This window comes from Netta rufina (genome assembly GCF_964035555.1).
Source record: "Netta rufina genome assembly, chromosome: 2".
Lineage (NCBI taxonomy): Eukaryota > Metazoa > Chordata > Aves > Anseriformes > Anatidae > Netta > Netta rufina.
Window position 1 is genome coordinate 154329603 of NC_140124.1, and position 21071 is coordinate 154350673.

The 21071-nt window shown below is 46.8% G+C and overlaps 1 protein-coding gene across 1 annotated transcript in view; it reads right to left on the bottom strand.

The window, feature by feature from the left end:
- KCNK9 (potassium two pore domain channel subfamily K member 9) overlaps positions 1-17114 on the bottom strand; it is a gene marked incomplete at both ends in the record, with an annotated part of 79525 nt that extends 62411 nt beyond the window's left edge. The window contains one exon of the mRNA XM_084283123.1: positions 16538-17114. Coding sequence (XP_084139249.1) covers positions 16538-17114 — 577 coding nt within the window. The remainder of the gene's footprint in view (positions 1-16537) is intronic.
- Positions 17115-21071: the final 3957 nt, after the last annotated feature.

Consider the following 21071-nt stretch of genomic DNA (forward strand, 5'->3'; position numbering starts at 1 on the left):
TCCCCCAGCTGTAAATCCCTCATAACTCAGTGAAGTCAATCGATTCATATTGGTGTAAGCAAAACCAAGCACGGTGCACTCGCACAGCCTTTGATCTTTCTGTCTCACTCTGAGCACAGGCTCACCATTAAAAGCGACAGGAAACCCCGGTCCCCAGGTCTTGCTCACGCTGCAGGCACTCCAAGAAGCAAGGCCGACATCAAGCACTGCAGTTGGGAGGTGAAGGGGAAGCCAGAGGAGACACAAAAGCCTTCAGCCTCCCCTTGAAGATGAAAGGCTGTGGACGTCCCAAAGGGCCTACGGACGCTTGTAAGAGGTTTGGAGCATGTCACATTAAAAGGTTAAGTATAAAAGAAATTTGTCTTTCTACCTACCCGTATATGTGTATTCAAATTTCAGGTAATTCTACCATTCTATACAGAAAAAGAAACAGTGAAACACAGCTCCTGTGGGCTCTCCAGCAGTCTCAGTCAGCACGCTCACACACATGTCGTGTCCCTCAGGGATCTGTACCGGGACCCTGTACTATTTAACTCCACTATTTAACACCTTTGTCAGTAACACGGACAGCAGGATTGAGTGCGTCCTGGTTAAAGTTTTCCACTGGCACGCTGGAGGGAAGGGATGCCATCCAGAGGGACCTTGACGGGCTTGAGAGGTAGGCCCGGGTGAACAACAAGGCCACATGCAAGGCCCTGCAGACATATTGGGGCGATCCCAAGCACAAACACAGGCTGGATGGAGAACGGATTGAGAGCAGCCCTGAGGAGAAGGACCTGGGGGTACTGGTGGATGAAAAACTGAACATGGAGCAATGGCTTTAAACTAATAGGTTAGGTTTGGATAAGATATAAGGAAAGAATTTTTCCATATGAGGCACTGGCACACAGAAGCTGTGGATGCCCCATCCCTGGAGGTGCTCAAGGCCAGGCTGGATGGGCTTTGGGCAACCTGGGCTGGTGGGAGGTGTCCCTGCCCACGGCAGGGGGCTGGAATTAGATGATCTTTAAGGTCCTTTCCAACCCAACCCATTCTGTGATTCTATGCACACTTTATCTGATAAGCAGAACTAAAACACTAGGAAACTGCAGACCAACAAAGCCAGATATTTCTGTTTCAGGAAATCACCTGAATGAATGGTCCAAGCAATGGTCCATTTTGTCCTAACAGACGTTTTCAGCTTCCTCCTCTTCTTCAAAGGCTCTACCAATGTGCTGTGCAGGAAAACGTGCCAGCTTCTCCTTGGCAAAGAGCTCTGCACTGTGAATGGAAGCAAAAGTCACCAAAGGACACAGGATGTTCCCCCAATATTATGTATATTAGGCAAGTGACCAAAGAATGGCCCTGGGTCGTAAGAGCATGATTTCTTCCTTTCAAATCTAACATCACTTCTACTGAAACTGTTAATGACATGGTCTTCTGATCACTAACCACCTGCTTAGTCCACAGACCTTGCTCTTACTCCCCAGATCAAAAGGGACATCAAGTTCTCAAAGAGGAGAAGAGGAAACACCTTCAGCAGCCAAGAGGAGCTTGGCTTAAACAAATTCAATAGGAAAGCCTGCAAGAATAGCTTGAATATTACCGGGTGTGTTGGAAGATGTGAAGAGTAAAAGAAGGTGATGAGACGTAGACTGGAAAGCATAAGGGCATTCCTCTGTCTAGGACACTCTCCAAGCAGAAGCACAGCTGAATATAAAGCTTTCAGAATGCAGAAAGCTAAAAGGCTCTCCCCTCTTGGACGTCCTGAAACTAACATTTGTTCTTGAAAAGTCATTTTTTAAGTCAATGGAGATGACTCAGGAAAGGAAAGCTTTTGAGGAGCTGTTTCTAATAACACTGAAACACCTATGAATATGTATCCATTTTGGATATATTTACACTTGTTTTGTTCAGTTAATGCTCTTTCAGGGGAGAAAGGGGAAAACCTGTTACAAACATCAATCTCTTTCAGGCCTCCTGCCCAAGACCCTGCATTTAATATAGCAGCTCTAAGTTCTGAAATGAGGTCCCCTGGGTTATACATTTTCCACAGCTCTGAAATCTGTACAGGGTGATGGAGACAACGACAGAGATATCTGTAATGGCTAATAAGGAACCATATCGATTTTGTTGGTTATATGATGTTTATTTACTTTCTTAAGCCCTGTTTGAGAACATTTCCTTTTTTTTTTTTTTTCAGGCTGCTGCAACATTTTCCATTTGCTACAGGAGCTAATATTGACGCTGCATTGTGTGTGTGTGTGAATTTGTTGGATGAGTAGGAGGGGATACTTCCTACAAAATACAGGCTCTCAAGACCAGATTCTGAACACGTTCATCTCCATTTAAAGCCAACAACTCCACTGGAACAACCTGGTTCCACAGGATTTACAAAGAGCAACGGTGATCAGAATCTGTCCCAGTCTGTCAGGACCCACCATTTTTGTCTGTTGGGAAAGACGTAGGTGGTCTCTCCCACTCCCTGTTGATGGAAGGGGGTGGGAACACAATACCACATGGGAATAAGAAAGCAGCTTTATGGTGAACTGATACATGAACAGGAATTAACAAGGTGGTGGGAAGGGAATGAATCAGCCAGTCCCAGTGAAGACAAAGAAAATTTTCAGACACTGGATCTCACCCACTCAGCCACAGCACCTTTTCTTGGTCCCTGTGATACCTCATCTCTTCCTCTCATAAAAACATACTACGGCGGTATCAAGAAAACCTACAAAAATGACACTTCCAGAAGCAAATCAATTGATTCTACACTCAACCAGTGATGTTACAGTCAGTCCATGCATGCCAAGCCAGTCCCAGACCTCCAGAATCGTTTGTGTGGAAATGAAGCTTGAGCCAAAACTGAAGCCTAGAAATTATGGAACCCAAACAACATTTGGGCATCTGCTCTTCCAGGTTTAGGGACAAATTCACCCAAGCCATGGAACATGAGGAACTATATGGTCATGACTGGGATTATTTCAAGAACAACATGTATCTATCTATTATTTTATAAAGACCCAAACTTAAGCTCATGGAAGGGGAAGCAAGTTGTGAAATACTAAAAAAAAAAATGGAGGCTTGTACAAAAGCTTAGAGGGTTCTTCTGGAAAAATAGTACATTTGGGCTTAAAATCTGTGTAGTAAATTATCTGTTCTCCCCTTGGTACAGGCAAGTAATTCCTCTCACTTTAATGGACAATTTTATGGCTGCTAATAACATTTGTAGCTAAGATAATGACAAGGATAATCAAATCCCATGCTTGAGGGCATAAACTGATTGCTGCGGGGGTTAGCAACGAAATCACCATCGCCATATATTGCACAGGTGTATTATGGGATAGGTTTCTTTCCTCCAAAGTAGAAACGCATTGGTGTCTGCCAAGATAACAGATTGGGTGATTGTCTGTGTTATGGAAATTGCTGGTTTGTATGCATGGGATCTAGGGAAAGAGGAGAAACCTCTTTGTTTCAACGTGACAATTTGTAACCCAAAACGCAAAATGAGCAGGAGCTGCAAGATGCATTTTGATGCATGTTCTAGCAGAACCGTTCTCTTTAAGACACATTCAGCCTTGACTGCAATGAAGCCCACAGCCAGACAGCAAATGTTGTGCATTTAGCGTGGTACTCAGCAACACCCACAGAGTACACAAGCCCAGATGCCAGAACTAGAAGGAACCTTTCAACTATTTGACCTTTTCCAGGATGTTTAAATCTCAGTCCATCACTTGGGGGTTGTTCAAATTATCACTAGCTCCTGTATAGCATTTATCAGCTCCCCACTCCTAGGAACGCATGGCTTGGAGGGACTTCAAGGGGTAACCAAGTTCATTCAGCAGTGAGGAAGGCTGAAGCATAGCAAGCCCATGCCTGCTGGACAACTCACCTCTTCAGATAAATATCCAACCACTGGCACGTGGGAGGCTCCCTGCAGATGATGTGACAGCTGTTTTCACTGCTGGCAGTGAACCTACATCTGCCATGCTGTAGCGCAAACACTGTGGGTAGATATGTGGAGAAACTTACTGCCGTCCTCTTTACAACAACCACATAAATATTTGAAGGCTGTTACTGTTCCTCCCTTCATCTTCCAGACTAAACAACCTCTATTCATTTCACACTCAAGATAGGTCATTCCCTTAGCATTTTGGTTGCTTCCCCTCCTGACACTGATTTTTCTGTCCCTTTCTCAAAACACTGCACCCAAAACTGGACCCAGTTTTCAAGCTGACGCCACGCCAATTCTAACAAAACAGAATAGCTGCTTCTGCGACTTACATCCAACACATGCCTGTTTTGTGCATCTCACACCAAAGACACATATTCAGAATACAATCCACCTTATCACCGTGTTCTGGTTGCGGTACATGCATCTAGTCAGTTCACATCATTTTTCTCTGGGTGCTTTTGATTCTTCCTTCTGCAGTGCAATACTTTGCACTTGTCTTTATTGAATTTCATCATATTGATTTCAGACCATTTCTCCAATTCATCAAAATCATTTTGTATTCTGCTCCTGCCCTCCCGAGTGCTAGCCACCCCTCTCACAATTAACAGTATGTGTACTCTCTGTTCTATCAGCCAAGCCATTAATGGGAAAACTGAATGGTACCAACCACAAGACAGACCCTCATAAGACCGTGGATTTTATGACCATCCAATCTGACAAAAAACTATCAATAATTATTGTAGATTTTTTCTTTTATCCCTGTTGTGAAATTATCCAGTGGCAGATTTAGCAAAGGCCAACCAGGTTTGTATTTTCTGCCCCATTTACCCACACCTGCACGGAGTCTCACACAGGATAAGTGCTGCCACTCTGCAACCTCTAGTCCACTGTGCGTGTGCTTCCAGACCTTGCACCCCTCTGTGGTAATTCAATCCAGCCCATGTTTTTCTACTGTACTTATGAGAACTCCATGTTATCACAATGCCATTATAATGTTATTATACATATATATAATAAAAGTCAAGATCTACCGCACCCCTATTATCAACTAGACCAGCTACTCTACTGAAAAACAAGGAAACAAGGAAACAAACAAAACCAACCCAGATAACTTTGACGTGAGTTACTCAAGAAAAATCTGTGCTGGTTCCAGCTTGTCCCTTGTTATCCCCTAGGTACTTTCACACTGATTGTTTACCGGCTTGGTCAAATATCTTTCTGAGTATCAAATTTAGGTTGACTGAGCATTAACTCCCCATGTTGTCTCCTGTCCCTTTTTCAGAGATAGGCAGTGTGTTTGCTTTTCCCTGCAACAGCCACCGGTAGAACTGTTCAAACAGTAGCCATAAAAAAAACTGGTGACAGAGCTGACAGTGAGCAGTTGCTGCTAAGAGAAGAGAGGTTGATTCTTATCCAGATATTCAGCTGGAGGTGAAATTGTAGGATGCACCAATAATCCCTCAGGGAAGCAGGAACCTTTAGCAAAAAAAAAAAAAGGACAGGATAAACTTACATAGATCCCAAGCAAGATCTGAGACAAACTTCAAACAGCCTGTGTGTGTACAGAACCAGAGAAAATCAGGCAGGAGGAGACTAGTCCATACTTTGCCGCGAGGTAGGACAGCATGCATAGGTCATTCTTGACAGATGCTTGTCTATCCTGTTCCTCAGGACCTAGCAAAAAAGAGCCCACACCCTCCCCAGGCAATGTATTTCGGTGTTTCACTAGTATCACTGCTAAAAAGATTTTCCCTCTGTAGCTAATATAAGTCATCCTCGATGCTGTTTAATAGTTTTTTCTTATTCCCTGTACCAACCTCAAGCTCTTCAGGAACAGGCTGTGGCTTTGGTCAGATCTGAAAAGCCCAGGCTGGATTCTTTCCAAAGAGATCATGGAAATTTTTTTTAACTGCTTAGCTCCTGACCTGCAAGCCAGGTTTCAACTAGTCATCCAAATCAGGACCACAAATGTTCGAGAGCCAGCAACTTCCCTCGTGATACCTATTGCTAAATACGCAGAGCCAAGCTCACATGCCATGCTTCTACCTCTGTGGTATCACCAGCCTTTACTGTGGTTCATCTTGAGGAAAGAAAAAATTAGTTGAAATAAAAATATATCAATAAATAAATAAGCCAGAACATATTCATCTTACTAGCTCTGGAAGCAGCAATATGGAGGTAAACCACCGTCAAACCCACGATTGAAAAATCATCACCAAAATACCAAAGTGCCAGCAGCTGGCCTGCCTACGTTGTAAGGGCACTGACAGCAAACTTCATGCAGCAAAAGCGATGCAGGAAGACTGCGAGGCTTTGTGGAAAATTATCTCTGGTGCCAGTCCAACAGTTAAAGCAGAGCCGAACGCAGCCCATACAGATTAGGTTATCGCTTAATAGGATAGGACTGGTACAAAGGCTTCTAAATGAAAACATAATTGGGGGTGGATATTTGGGAAGAAAACAAAAATAAAGCCGCGCTGAATCATATCAAGTGCTTCTCAAGTGTTAAAACAAACCACTTGGATGTGCAGTACATTCATGGACTGACTTGTAACACTGCTAATTTGCTTCTGTTGGCCTACACGAGTAGGTATCAGCTTATGTTGTTTCCTCTGACTGGCAGAGTGCACTCATTAAGGCAAACACATTGCTACTAAAGCCCTAATTGTTTTGAAAAGTGCCCTTTAAATAACAGGCCTTTCACTACTAGGCAGGATGTGTTTTAAGAGCAAATCATGAGCTTAAGCCTTTGCTGCCAAAAGACTGGATGCTCGTTTATTTGTTTGTCAAGCAAAAGTACCAAAAAATGATGCAAAACCCAACTGCACCAGCACAGACTGAACAGCTATCATCTGTGGGGCACTGAGCAACCTGGTCTGGTGGGAGATATCCCAGCCCATGGCAAGAGGGGTGGAATTAGATGGTCTTCCAACCCAACCCATTCTGTGATTCCATGATCTACATCCTTGTCTTGGGATATTAACTGTCATGTGAAACAGCAAAGGAGGGGAGAAACTCTGAAGGAGAGAGCTTGAGAAGATCACTGAATTCTTAATTAATGTATCAGTAGGAAAGTCAACTGAAGAGTTCAGTCAAATCTCTGGGATTTCCAGGTGCTTCCAACTACAGAGATCCATTGTCATTTCATTGTCTACCAGTTGACTAGAATCAGTTTCATCTCATTTCTTACACACCTAAGTAATATTGCAGAAAAGACTGCAAAGATAACTTGTATTTGGTATCCAGCAGCACACCAGCAGTACATCAGGCACTTTGATGGAGGACACGGGGGAGTTAAGGTGTGTAAATGCCTTCAAACATTCAGACAGCCTCTCATTCCCTAAACATTGGTTGCCAGACTTCCATTTTTGCTATTTTCTCTTTAGGAGTCCAAGGCAATTCAGATTTTTTGACAGCCTCATACATGTACATGTAACAATTCTGAATAATACTGCAATGACATCCCTCTGCTGTTTCTAGAAAATACCAGATGTATCATGAAAGCTACTCTTCTACAACTCCTGGTCTACCTCTGAAAACCCCCCAAAAAATAGCAAAGACCAGAACAACTGTGGAAGAACACTGAGACGTTCGGTCACCTCTGCAGGTATGAGGTGCAAGATAATAATCAATCACCTTTATTACATCAAGAATTTTAAAATATTTCCAATGCAGTGCCTTAAACAATATACCTGGGACACAGAAGATTATAATGAGGGCTCTGTGTGCTTCCTGCTGCTGAGTTCATATTATTGCAGGTCCCCTCACTTCCAGAGCAGGGTCAATGCAAGTACCAAATTCCAGATTTTTAAAAATTATTGCTGACAATAACTCTGTTTTTACTGAGTGGAGCCAGACCTGTTTTACCATATACTCCACACTATTAACAGCTAAGAACAACTGCTCGTTAGTTAGAGTAATAGAGGGCTAGACCTCTGAAACAAGAGCATTTGACACCTTCTCCTACTGTGCCTGGTCCTGAAAAGATCCAGATGGGTGTGAGATGTAGGAAAGGGAAAACTCAAACCTCCAGGTGGTCACAGGTGTGTTACAACAGTTAATGTGTGATACAGTTCCCATAGCAATGGCCCATGGTGGTTTAAACATAGGAAGAGGACATCCTCTCTACAGGACATCAAAAGAAAAGGTGATGGAAGAAATAAAATATTCCATCTGCACCCAAATATCTCTGTAATGAGTTAATAGTAACATACATTGGAAACTGCTGACAGTGCCGATTGCCTTGGGAGCAAATCCCTTTTCTTCCTACCTTCCCTTCAGCACACCAAGCATATCCCTAAATTGGGAGACTACGAATGTTTGCTTGCAGCTAATCTCCTGCACTGTACAATTAGAGAGCTGCTGTGGGTCTCATTCATCAGCTCCTAAAGCTCTCTGAAATTTTCCTGTTGGAGATAGCTCACAGTTAGCAAGGGGAGCGATCCCCTTCTGTGACAGCAGAGCCAGGAGACAATCAGCTTCCCATCAGATACCTTTTAACCCCACTATTTGTCTGCTTTTCTCTGAAGCTCTTCTTTCTTGATGGTGCAGGGAACTGAAAGGACAAGACAGTCTATTCCCTCCTAAGCGTCCTAACAAGTAACAAATACACGAGTCCTTAATACAGATATGTCTTCCACTGACATGCCTGAATCATTTCTGTAATGAAAGCAGTTAAAAAGGATACCGAACCCCTTAACCAACTGACTCAACTGACTACTGCATGAGCCTCTTGTAGCAATTGGCCAGGCATTAAAAAAAGGTCAGTTAACTCCTAAAAAAAATAAAAACTAAGAAATTTTGAAAGATTTTCCCCCTGAAACAGTAAAGAAGTATGCATTACACTTCCAAGAAGAAACAAAACCAAAAAGTCTCAGTAGATCAGAAAAGGTTGTTAATGTCAGGCAGCAATGAAAGAAAACAAAATTTAAAAATTAAAAAAAAAAAAAAAAAGAAAAAAGAAAAAACGACACCATCAAAACAAATAAAAAGAATAAAATCCATCAAAATTCTTCCTCAAGATTTCTCTTTTTTGAAAGCTAAGGTAAAGGTATTCAGGAGCTGTATGCTTGAGCTTTCCACTTTCAATTAAATAAACTAAAAATCAGTAGAAATGTCAAATTCAGCACTCCACAAAATCTGTTTGCTTCATTATTAAAAGAAAAATCTGAAAATTGTTATTACAGCTATTTGGGAGGAAATGGTTTGCTACAGAATATAGCTCCTTGCACTGGAGAATTGATGTCATGTAATGGCTTGATTCAAATCTACTCTGAGTCCAGACAGTCTCTCCATTATTTACAGCAGACTTTGAACAGGCCTTAATTTCCGTGTTGATTTTTGTTTGTTTGTTTTTCCTACATTCCCTAATCTGTAGATTCCCTAATCTGACTTTAACCAAAAAAACAGCCACAGGTGCATTGTCAACATCAACATTAGCTGGAAGGAGTCAAGCTGCAAACACCTGGTAGGATATAGGTAACCTCTGGCAAGGCAGCTGTCCATACATTTATCTTGGAGTCAGTGGATCCCATGGATGCATTCAGAGAAGGCAATGGTTTAAAACTAATTTGCACTACACCACTTCTGCACGTATGCATCTACATATACAAAATCTCTGAAGTAGCCCATGGCTTTATTCAAAAACATCCCCAAACCAAGAGGAGATGACCATGCCCGCCACATGCAGCAAACATCTGTTGCAAGCCCGCAGTAAGCTGTAGTTCAGCTCAGAAGCAGCAAGGTCTCTTACTGATTAGTTCTGCATCATCAGCAAGTGTCCTTGCCAGCATCTGTTACAGGGGAGGGGGATATTTCATGCAGCCGTTGCCCGAATCCTGTCAAGGATTGTCAGGAAAAATGCACAGGAACCAGGTACCTAAAAACTCTAAAATGCAAATAATTACCCAGAACAGTAAATGCTCCTTTACATAGTAAAGCTCCAGGTTCTGCTTTTATTGCACGTCAGAAGACCTGAGCTGCAGGAGTTTGCTAATATCACCTGGAATTCATTATGGAGCTGTGCCTTTGGTTCATCTTCACTGTTTAATCTGGCTATAAAGTAATGCCATGTGGTCTGAAAGGGAGAAGTGAGCTGCTAGGCAATTAGAAATAGTTCTCAACCTGAATCTTCAGAAAGTCATTTTATCTTCTTGTCTCTAAATTGAGGATAATTTTTACACAGAGGTGTTGTGAAGATGAATCACCTAATGTCAGAACAGCATTCTGAATATAAAGTGCTGTGTAACTCCAGCTCGAAGCCATGAGCATCATTTTCAGCATTCATGAAGGAATGTGCTCCAGCACCAAAGGAACTAAGCACCTCAGTTCAGGCTGCCTTCAAGAGAAGATGACAGCATTCTGGTCCTTGCTTTGAGCCAGACCGACAGGGTCTGCCCCAAATCACACGTTGTACATCCATCAATCCATTGTCCCATAGATCAAGCCTCACAGTTCTGATGCTACTGCCAAAGAAAGCAGCATCCAGGATTCCACTTCATTCTAGTGGAAGCAGGCACAAGCCCAAAGCTAACAGATAAACTTCTTCCTTTACTCTTCATCTAGAACACCTCCTCTCCCTCACAGTTCTGCCTGGAAAATTTCTGCTTGCCGTCCTGAATCAGGGGGATCGTTTTCTTCCCCTTAAGACTCAATGACATCTCTAACTTACCACCTTGTCAGGGTGCAAACAAAGATGTTTCTATGCTGACACCTGCAAAAGCATATAAATGATTTTACCGCATAGAAAAATCATCAATAAGCAAAGGCTATGTAGTGGAGAAAATGAAATGTAAAAGATCTCCGTTTTTCCTTTTCCAGAAAAACCAACCAGTGTAGGAACTACGAGGGTTTGAGATGTGGAAAAAGAAAACTGTACAACATACGGCTGATAAAGACTTCAAGAGGTCAGCCAGTCCATCTTCCACCCCAAAGGCAAAAGCAGCTCTAAGTTAACCATTCCTGACAGATGTTTGTCTAAACTCTTTTTAAAACCCTCCAATGATGGAGATGCCACAGCCTCCTTAGGCAATCTCTTCCAGCACACACCTACCCTGACAGCTGGGAAGAGTTTGCTAGTGCCTCATCTAAACCTCACTTGCTTCAGTTCAAGAAAGAAATGAAGAATAATATTTAGAAAGAGAAGAAAGGGCACCAAATATTAAAAAAAAAAAAAATTCCAATTTCTCAACCCAGATTATGCTAAGGATATCTGCTGACTCCATCTCCTGTCAGAGTGGCTAGAGGTTTCTCGATGCTTCCCCAATAGTTTTCAGACTATAACTAGGTGCTGCATTCGCCCTGCCAGTAAGCCATACAGCTGGAAGTTGCAGTTCAGCATCAGTCTGAGCTGTATTTTTGCCTTGCTTATCAGTGATTTTTAAAAAGCTTTTGTTAATGTGCCTCTGGCAGGAATGCAAGGTATCATTGCAAAACCAGTTTTCAAGAACTCAGGAACTGTTTCTGTGAGCATATGAGCAAAGAAGCCATACCAAGTCCTCTCTGCCGTAGCACAGCGTTATTTGGATATTCTGTTTTGTTTTGTATCATTTGGTTAATTCTCCATGAGACAAATTATATAGCATGAAAAGATATTGCAGAATATTTTAATTATGCAGGGGAGCAAACTCTACATAAACTCATCTTCATGTGGCTCACAGAGGCTGACCTCCTCTTTGTCCAGGAGATGCCACAAGCAGATAATACAACTTCTGATCATCCAGTAATCTCCACTGAAACTTCACGTGGTGTGAATCAGAACAGATCCATTACTTCTGTGGATCTACAAACACCAGAAAATCTTGCTCTCTACTTTCACCTGAGCTTATTAATAATAAAGTGGCTTTCATCTACTCTGTCATGGTTGTTTTCTGGTTTGGTTTGTGTGTGTGTGTGTTTTTGTTGTTGTTGTTGTTTTTCTTTCTTTTCAATGAGGTATGACCTTCATGGTCCCAGCAATTCACAAGCACAGCAGTTAACTGAACAAAATATTGGTCTTTCTCCTTCTGTGTCTTGTTGTCTTCCTTTCTTTCCACTGCAAGTTGTCCATCTGACACGATTCCCTACTCACAGCTCTTCAGTGGACTGCTTTTAGCTATTGCCATCTATCAAAAACCAAAAGCAGACTCAAACCACCAGAGGCCGGCCTTAAAGGAGGAGCACCGCTGACAAAACAATTCACACGTTAAAACATATCTTTTTCTAACCCAAATTAGAAACATCGCAACACTATCAGCACGGTGAGTATTTTATACCCATTTTACAGAAGGGTAAAGAGATGCAGAGAAAGGATGAGGGCACAAAACAGTTATCCTGATCTGGGTTTAAGCTTGTGATTGCTTAGTTCATTAATGCAGGTTCAAATTCGCTGCGAGGCCACCAGAAGTAAGCCATCCCCTCCTCTGGATGTAAACAGCTCCTGAATCTTTAGGTATCAGTAGCCAAACAGCTGTCAGTAGGTGGTTTCTCCATTCATCATTACAGACGTTGCACCACATTCTCCAAAAATATTTTGTCTCTGTTCACCAGGATACTTCATTCACTGCTTACAGTAGGTTTGCGACTGAAAACAAAGGCCTAAAAGCTAGAAAAAGAGACTAGCAATTCACAGCACACACACTGTTTCAATTTTGTTCTCCTTACAGTCACTTCCCGGGGAAAAAAAATAAATAAATAAAAATCCTCAATCTGTTTGTTGTTTCAGTTCATTTTAGGGTGACACAAACAGCTTTCAGTTCTTTACATTCTACACAAGCTTCCAGAAATATTCAGTGTTTACTAGAGCTCAGTGGTGTTAAATCAAGTATGACTATCACCCTTTAAGGCCTAAATGGTAGAGCGATAGCCATACCAACAACACATTTTGACAGTGTCGACACCTTCTAACACAGAAACAGTTTAGCCACTCCTATAAACCTGCGGAAAAGGGCACCGAAACTTAGTGGGAATCCTAGGAGCTACTTTTTATTTTCAAAAGTTGGTGTTTTCATTCATCGTAGCCAGCCTCTTGATACTCAGTGGCATATTCTGCAGTGTTTCTCAGAAAAGACAAATAGCTGGATGGAGAACTGGATTAAATCACTCTCTGTCATCGTTTTGGCTCTGTAACTGTAAATGGATAGGAAATTATACTAGCTAACTCTGAAGTGAGAGCAATCCCGAAATAAACTCAGCAACTGGCAACAGCCAAGAACAGCCTATTAGTTCGTTCTGATCACCTAAAAACTTTCACAGGATTCAAGCAGGACCCAAACTTCATGAAGAGGTGGTTATTTCCCTTCTGCTGGTGAATTTTAAGAGCAGAGCCATAAAAATGTGTAGCACCTGCAGTTGTTTCAAAAAATAGACAACAAACAAACAAACAAACAAAAACATCATTGCACCTGGGGAGTAGGAAAAAAAAATATTGCCACAGGTGGAAAATAAATAAATAGATAGATAGATAGATCAATAGATAGATAGATAAATAAAAATGTTTCCATTTATTCAATCAGCCCTGGTTTCATTGTTTAGCAGTCGGACTGACAAGTGAGCAACAACCTCCCGCCCTCTACCCCAGGCGAAACTCTGAAGGTTCGAGGAAACGTGAGAGTTGGCCAACACTCAGTGCTTCACCTCGCACAGGAGGCTTTCAGCTTTCAGTAGCCAACCCAACCTGGCCTTCAACGCCCAAATCCCACCCGAACGAAGCCCCTCTCTGCAGAGGCTGCCCTGGAGAGGCCGGGGAGGAGGCGTGGAGGCTGCCGGAGCTGTCCCTTCAGCACCAAGTCCCGCCGGGAGGGTGAAGAGCCCGGAGGATGAAGACCTCGCAGGATGAAGAGCCCGGAGGAAGAAGAGATCAATCACATCTAGACCACGGTCCACGGCCCATGAGAACCTTCCCGCATTAAATTAAGGCTTCCGGAGTTTCACGCAGCACGGCGAGGAGGGAATCGCTGCAGGCACGTTGCAATATCAAGGAGAGCAATTAGGTTAGACATAAATTAGCCTGCTATCATATGCATATCGCTAGACTTTGTGGTCCACTGATTCCTCTTGCACTCCTCTGAGGAGAAGTTCGTGGAGACAGATTTACCACTCTGGAATAGGCGACAGAGGGTTTTATTCACTCTGTTTTAAAAAACAGCCTGAGATGGTTATTTAGAGGCACTTTTACAAGAGCACTTACTGCCTACAGCACGCTCACTAATGCATACACGGCATGTGCTTCTTGAAGTGTGTCTGGAAAGCTTCAGAGGGAGAAGGAAATGTATGTGAGAGCACACACAGTTAGATTAAAAATAAGAACCACCAAAAAAAGATGAACATTCAAGATCGCTGTCCAGGTCAAGAAACAGAGAAGAAATCTATTCTTATTTTCCTGAGAACTTTAATACAGAAACTCATACTTTTTTCTTGTGAACCTTTTTTTTTTTTTTTTAGGATAAATGAAAAATAAAGAAATACTCATGCTCGCTTTTACAGACCACCAGTAGATCAGATAACATCCTGAAGCTACTTTTGTACTGAAGAAACATGCAAAACAGAAATAAGTTTGGCAAGATACTGATAGTAACTATTAATAAACTTTTGCGAGAGGGATCGCGTATCCTCCTGGAGCAGAGCTTCCCCAATGAACAATTGTCAAAGAACATCCTTCAGCACCATTCTTTATTATCCCTTTCCCTTCCTGTGGTTCCCCATTGCTATACATGCTTTAAACCTACACATTTCTGACATCCCAAAGCACCTCAGCCTACAGAAATGTACACTACTATCCTCTGCACGCTGATGGGCTCCGAGCTTCCTACATGAATCTCCGCTCTTTGCATGAGAAAATGCTACAGCTTCCCAGGCAAGTTGTACTTGTTTCCAGGTAAAATATGGTCAAAACAGCAAAATACTGTAAAAACAGCCCTTTCTACCTGTCACCAACCGAGCTTAAGAACACAGAAAGTATTGCAGCTCAGGCAGGAGTATAGGGCACCATGAGTATACAGGCATGTGCATGGAAGCCCTGTTGTAAACCAGGAGGGCACGGTAGTCCAGTATTCACTTAGCCCAAATAAATGACAAGACACAGATCGAGGAAGAGAGAATCTGTCAGCAAAGGAGGAGAGTTCGGACACCGTAATGAAGAGAAGCAAATCTAAGTCATCTGCTAAAGTTACATTCTACTTTATATTCTATAGCCTACTTACATATGTTTATTTATGTATGTATATAGTAACAGAAAAGGAGATTGCCACTTAAAATCTAATCTTTGAAAGGGCAAATAGGCTTCATGCTGTCAAATAGTCTTTCGAATGAACACGTTAATGCACCAGCTATAACATAGTCAAATACAAATGTAAGTAAACACAGCTCAAAGGACAGCGGACGGCGTACTCTGCTGAAAACTGCCACTATCTTCAGGTGGCAACGTGGTAATTGGTCGTAACAAGCCCTAACTGGTAAAAAAAAAAGACCGAGTCTTCCTGTATTAGCATGAGAGCTAGTTCTCTCGTGTTCAATACAAGGCACTGTCAAGCAACCTCCGAGCTAGAGGGGTATTTTCAGATCTCCCCAGATATTAGAGGGGAGAGTCTAGAAGTGCTGAGAGAAGGACGAGTCGAACAGCCTCAGCAAATCCACCCTACCGAAAGCAAAACAAGGAAGAACACACCTGCTAACCAAGCCAAAGCCCGAGCTGCAGCAGCCTGGCGTGCACACTGCAGCCTCTAGTTACCGTGGCATTTATTTTTTACGGCAGGGAAGCAAACTTTATGCGAAATGCTCCGTCTGAGCTGAGCGAAGCAGAGAAGTACAAAATGACAGCCTGTGGCTGCGTCCGCTGGCGGTCCCTCTGCTGTCCTGGGGAATGGCATGCCCGGGGAGCTAGGCAACACCGGCACGACAGCGGGCATCGTTCTGCCGGCTGGACTGTACAGCCACAGAGAGGAGATGCACTCTGTGACCTGTTGACACATCAGGCGCTCCAGCTGCAAAGAAAACTTCAGGAACACGGCGGGAGACCGCAGCTGTGGGAACCCCACCACAGCCTTTTGCTGATGCCAAGACAAAGTTTGGGAGAGCCGGGCTGCCCTCAGCCACGGCTGCAAAGAGGGGGTTCCAGGCTGAGCCTGTTCACACGCCCTCCTCGTTTTGTCCTCATCCAGCTGCCTTTTGCCCAAGTTTTCCCCGTGTCTACGAAGTGCAGGTGCATGCAGGGTTCCCAGGAGAAGCGTGGCGGCAGGGCCTCGCTCCTCCCGCGGGGAACCCCCCGAGCGGTGCCATCCCGCCCCTTCCCCACCTCCTCCTCGCCACCCAAGCCGCAGGACGGTGGTAGCCACTTGGTAGCCACCAGTCCCCCACCAGCACAGCCCCGCTCCTCTCCAGTCCCACCCAGGGGACAACAGGCTCCATCTCCAGGGGAAAGAGATGCGGGACACCTCCGAGTCCAACAAGTTGCCCGTGGAGAGCCACAAATTACATAACATGGGAGGGAAGCCAAAAAACTCATCCGGCACTTAACACTTTGCGCGCCACAGCCCCCTTGCCCCTCTCCCTTTCTTCCAAGCTGGGAGAGGGGAGGGAGAAGGCTTTTGTCCCGACCCCAAAGGTCCTCCCCAAAACGAAGCCACTCACCGATGGTCGTGATGACCGTGATGGCAAAGTAGAAGGAGCCGGCGAATTTCCACTGGACGCCGGCCCGGTGCGGCTCAGACTGCATGATCACCAACTCCAGCTGCCGGTAGTCCTCGCTGGTGATGTTGTACTTTCCTTTGAGCCGGATCTCCTCGGCTTTGAGTTTCTCCTCCTCCCGCATCTCGTTGTCGGACTCGAGCGCGTCGAAGACGGCGGCCCCGACCAGCAGGTAGGTGAACGTGCAGATGATGAGGGACAGGGTCCGCACGTTCTGCCTCTTCATGGCCGCCAGCAAGGGGCGAGTGAGGGGACCATGTCCCCCCCTGGCCACCCGGGGATCCGACAGGCCGCGGCAGCCGCAGCAGCAGCAGCAGCAGCAGCAGCAGCAGGGGGACAGCTGCCGGGGGAGGCGGCGGCGGCGCCCACCGCCACCGCTGCTGGGGGGCAGCTTGTGCTCGGGCTCCTGGCCAGACGAGAGGCACAGGAGGCTGCTGGAGCGCCGGGACCAGGTGCCTTGGAGCCGGGAAACTCTGCGCAGGACCTGCCCAAACCAAGCCGTCCCAGTGCGCAGGGCCATCCAGGGCAACCCCCCCCCCACACACACACCCCGCTCCTCCCCAGCACCGAGGCCAGGGGTTATAGAGGGGGGGGTCCCCGGCGTGGGAAGGAAGGAAGGAGCCGGGACGGGGTCCTGCGGTGCTTTGAGGGCCCCCCCCCTCCGCCAATTCGCCCCCCGCAGCCCGGGCAGGGCTCGGCGGGGAGGCTGGAGCCGGCCCCGTCCCAAGTTTCTTCGGGGATGGAGGGGCCGAGGAGCGGCTGGGCTCCGGGGGCTGCTTGAGGAGGAAGGCGGGGAGGGGGGGGGGAGAAGATTTTGGGGGAAAAAATCTCCGTCCGAGAGGCTCGGGACGGGCTGGGGGCGCTTTTATTCCTTCGGCCGCCGTGCGAGGCGGGCGGCGGGGAGCCGGCTTGCTGCAGGTGTCCGCGGTGCGGAGTCCGGGGAGGCGAAGAAAGAAGCGGCGGTGGTGGTGGTAGCGGTGGTGGTGGTGGTATCAGGCGACGGGCGGGGAGTTGGGGGCAGCATCCCCGGCAGGAGGCGGGGGCGGCGGGGAGCCAGCGCCCCGCAGGAGCCGAGCCGAGCCGAGCCGAGCCGAGCGGGAGGAGCGGCCCCGGAGCCGCCCCGGGCGGGCGGGGAGAAAGAGAAAAAGAGAAAGAGAGAGAGAGAGAGAGAGAGAGAGAGAGAGAAAGAGGCCGGGAGGGCGGCGGGGAGGCGGCCGCCGCTGGAGCACCTGCCCGGGGTTGGGACGCGGAGCCTTGCTCCCACCCCCCGGGAGCAGAAGATACACACAGACAAACAAAAATAAATAAATAAAGATTTGGAAGAAAAAGAAAAAAAAAAAAAAGGCTACTTTCGCGGCTGCTCCCCCTGGGCTGGTTTATTTCGGATGGTTTTTTTAGAACAAAGCCGTTAAGGAAAAGAGCAAGCGTCCTCCTCCTCCTCCTCCTCCTTCTCCCAGGCTCTTGACATCATCTCGGGGAAAATGAAGCCCGCGCCCCTCTGCCATCGCCCGCGCGTGTGTGAGTGTGTGCTCGGCGTGTGTGTGAGAGCGAGTGTGAGGGGTGTGTGTGTGTGAGCGTGCCCGTGTGTGTGTGTGTGAGCGTGCCCGGCTGTGTGTCCGTGGCCGCCCCGCAGCCGGCTTGGGAGGCGGGAGCTCGCCCCGGCCCGCCGCGGGGAGCGGCTTAACCCCGTCGGCGCCGCCCTGTCAGGGAGAGGCCGCGGGGCTCCCCCGTCGCCGTTCGCTGCCCGCCTCCCCCCGGCATGGCCACGCCTCGGCCGCCACAAGCGGGGACGGGCGGTGGTGGCCGTGGTGGTGGTGGTGGTGGTGGGGAGGTGGCGGCCGGGACGGGCGGAGCCGCCCCTCACCGCCGGCCGAGCTCCTCGCCTCATGGCCGTGGGCGCTGCAGCTGTGGGGAACGCAGCCCCACAGGCACGCTGCAGCCCCCAGAACCGCAGCCCCAGACGCTACAGCCCCAAATAGCTCAGCTGCACACGCACAGCCTCAGGCTCCGCAGTAATGCACAGCCCCGAAGACACACGGCCCCAAACACCACAGTGACACAGTGCCAGACACCACAGCGATACGCACAGCCCCGAATACCACAGCCCCAGGCACCACAGCTACACACACGCAGCCCTGAATACCACAGTCCCAAATAACACAGCCTCAGGCACCACAGCTACACACACAAAGCCCCAAACACCACAGCCCCGAATAATGCAGCTACATAGTCCCAAATACCACAGCCCCAAATACCACAGCTACATATGCATATCCCCAAACACCACAGCTACACACAGACAGCCCCAGGCACCACAGCTACACTCACACAACGCCAAACACCACAGCCCCAAACACCAGAGCCCCAAATACCACAGCAATATACACACAACCCCAGGCACCACAGCCCCAAACATCACAGCTGCACATGCACACTCCTAAACTTTACGGCCCCAAATATCCGAGCTGCAGACACACAGCCCCACACAGCTCAGCCCCAGACACCCCAGCTTCACACACAGCCCCAAATACCACAACCCCACACATCACAGCTACACCCTAGCCCCAAACACCCCAGCTGGCCTCCAGCCACAGCACCGCCTGGCAGCCTGCCCAGCTCCTCTCCCCCATGTCACCATCAGCTTTCCAGCAGTAGGTGCCACCAGGGGAAGCCCAGGGCCATTTTTGTGTAAGCTTCAAGACAAGGCTGTCCTTATGGTGTCACCTTGCTCATGGTAACTGCAGGCCCCTAGATGGTAACTCCTGCCCTACAGCTGGGATTTGCAGTCGTAGCCAACAAAGGCTGAGTTGCTCCTGACTTCTTTGGAGTCCCATTTTAGGTCTTTCTGAAATCCTGGGACACCTGGGCTTCTTACTTGTCCTCCCTCCCTTAAAGCATCTCTATATGTCCCAGTCCTGACTACAGCTTGTTTAAGGGCTTTGGGTACCCTTCCTTTAGCGTGCAACGGGAACCCGGTGCCTTGAAAATGGATCAAATCTGCATGCTGAGAAGTCAGTCTCCGAGACAGAAGCCCTCTGAAAGGAGCACCTCAGGCTGAGCAGCCAAAACAGGTCACAGAGCCCTTCGTGAAACCGTTGGACACAGTGAGGAGTGAGGGATTCCTTTTGTTAATTCAGCAAATGAAATTTTCATCCTCCAGGGCAAGGCCTGGATCGTGTCACCTGAGCATTACCAAAATCATTACAAGCGCCACGCAGAGCGGGAAGGTCTCACCTGCTGAAAGACGCTTGTGCTAACGGCAACAGGGGGAAGGAGAAAAGAGGAAATATCTGGTTTCGATCAACTCCTTCTTAAAAATAGAAGCCTGATTACCGTTGCCCATTTCTGATTCCCCAAGGGAGAGCAGGAGAAGAAGTAGGATCTATAAATAGTTTGCAACACAGAGAATCCTATAGCAAAGTCGCTGGGAAAGATCAATAGCATGATTCAAGGAGGGCTCCAAATTACATCTCAGGGGATGGAGGTGCTGAATGGAATTGATAAATGAGTTGCAAATGCTGTGTGTGTTGTGTGTATCTAATTAACGGAGGGTGACTGGGATCAATAGCAACGAAGGAGCTGGTCTAAAAATAGCACTCACGAAGGGATTGCAATCTGCGGGCAACAGCTTGGGTGGAAATGTCCCCCAGAGTAATTAACCTTTAGCTGGGAAATGGTGACTAACGGGGGGTTGAGGTGGAGCCTGTGGGCAGCTGGGAAGGGCCGAGGTCTCCGTGAGGTTTTGGGTCACAGAGCAGCGTGACAGTCATGGAGGGTACAGGCATAGCCACGGGGTTGCAGCCTTCCTCCTCTCGGGCTTCAGGGTCAAGCTGCAGATTGGCGTAGTGCGTAGTGGAGAAATATCCGAGTATTAGCATTTTGGTGGGGTTGTGGAGCAGGAAGTATTTGTAGCTCTGTGTGCTTGCAAACATTTCAGCATTGCTTAGAGAGAAGTCACAGTCACATCTATTTACATCTGCAACAATTTAGTATTTCTCCTTGTTTTCTGACCTTGTTGCCAAGAAAACATCCAGCCTCTCTGAGGACCAGCCCCGTGGCGCTGTTCATCTGGCCTCCCCAGCAAAACTCTGCATTTGAACGACGGTGCAAATACCATCCAAAGTGTCCCTCAAGCATTCCGTCTGCAGCGGAGCAGTCAGGCAAACTTCGGGGAGAAGGAGTGACGTTGGACAGGATGATCGATGGCTCAGCTCGCGGGCTCTGCTGGAGTGCCAAGCGGAGCTGGCATCGCCCAAGTGCGAGGCAGACACATACACCCTGGAACAGAAAGTTCACTGTCAGCCTGAGTGCTGGGTTGGGACCCAGGGGTGTGCAGCATGGCTGAAAGAAAAGGAAGCCGTAAAGATGAAGAATCTAGAAAATATCTCTTGGCAAAGCTGGCATGGAAAGGATTAGAGGGATGAGGGATGAGCGAACAGCTTTTTTCTCTTTAATATAAATGAAGGTGGCTGAAAAA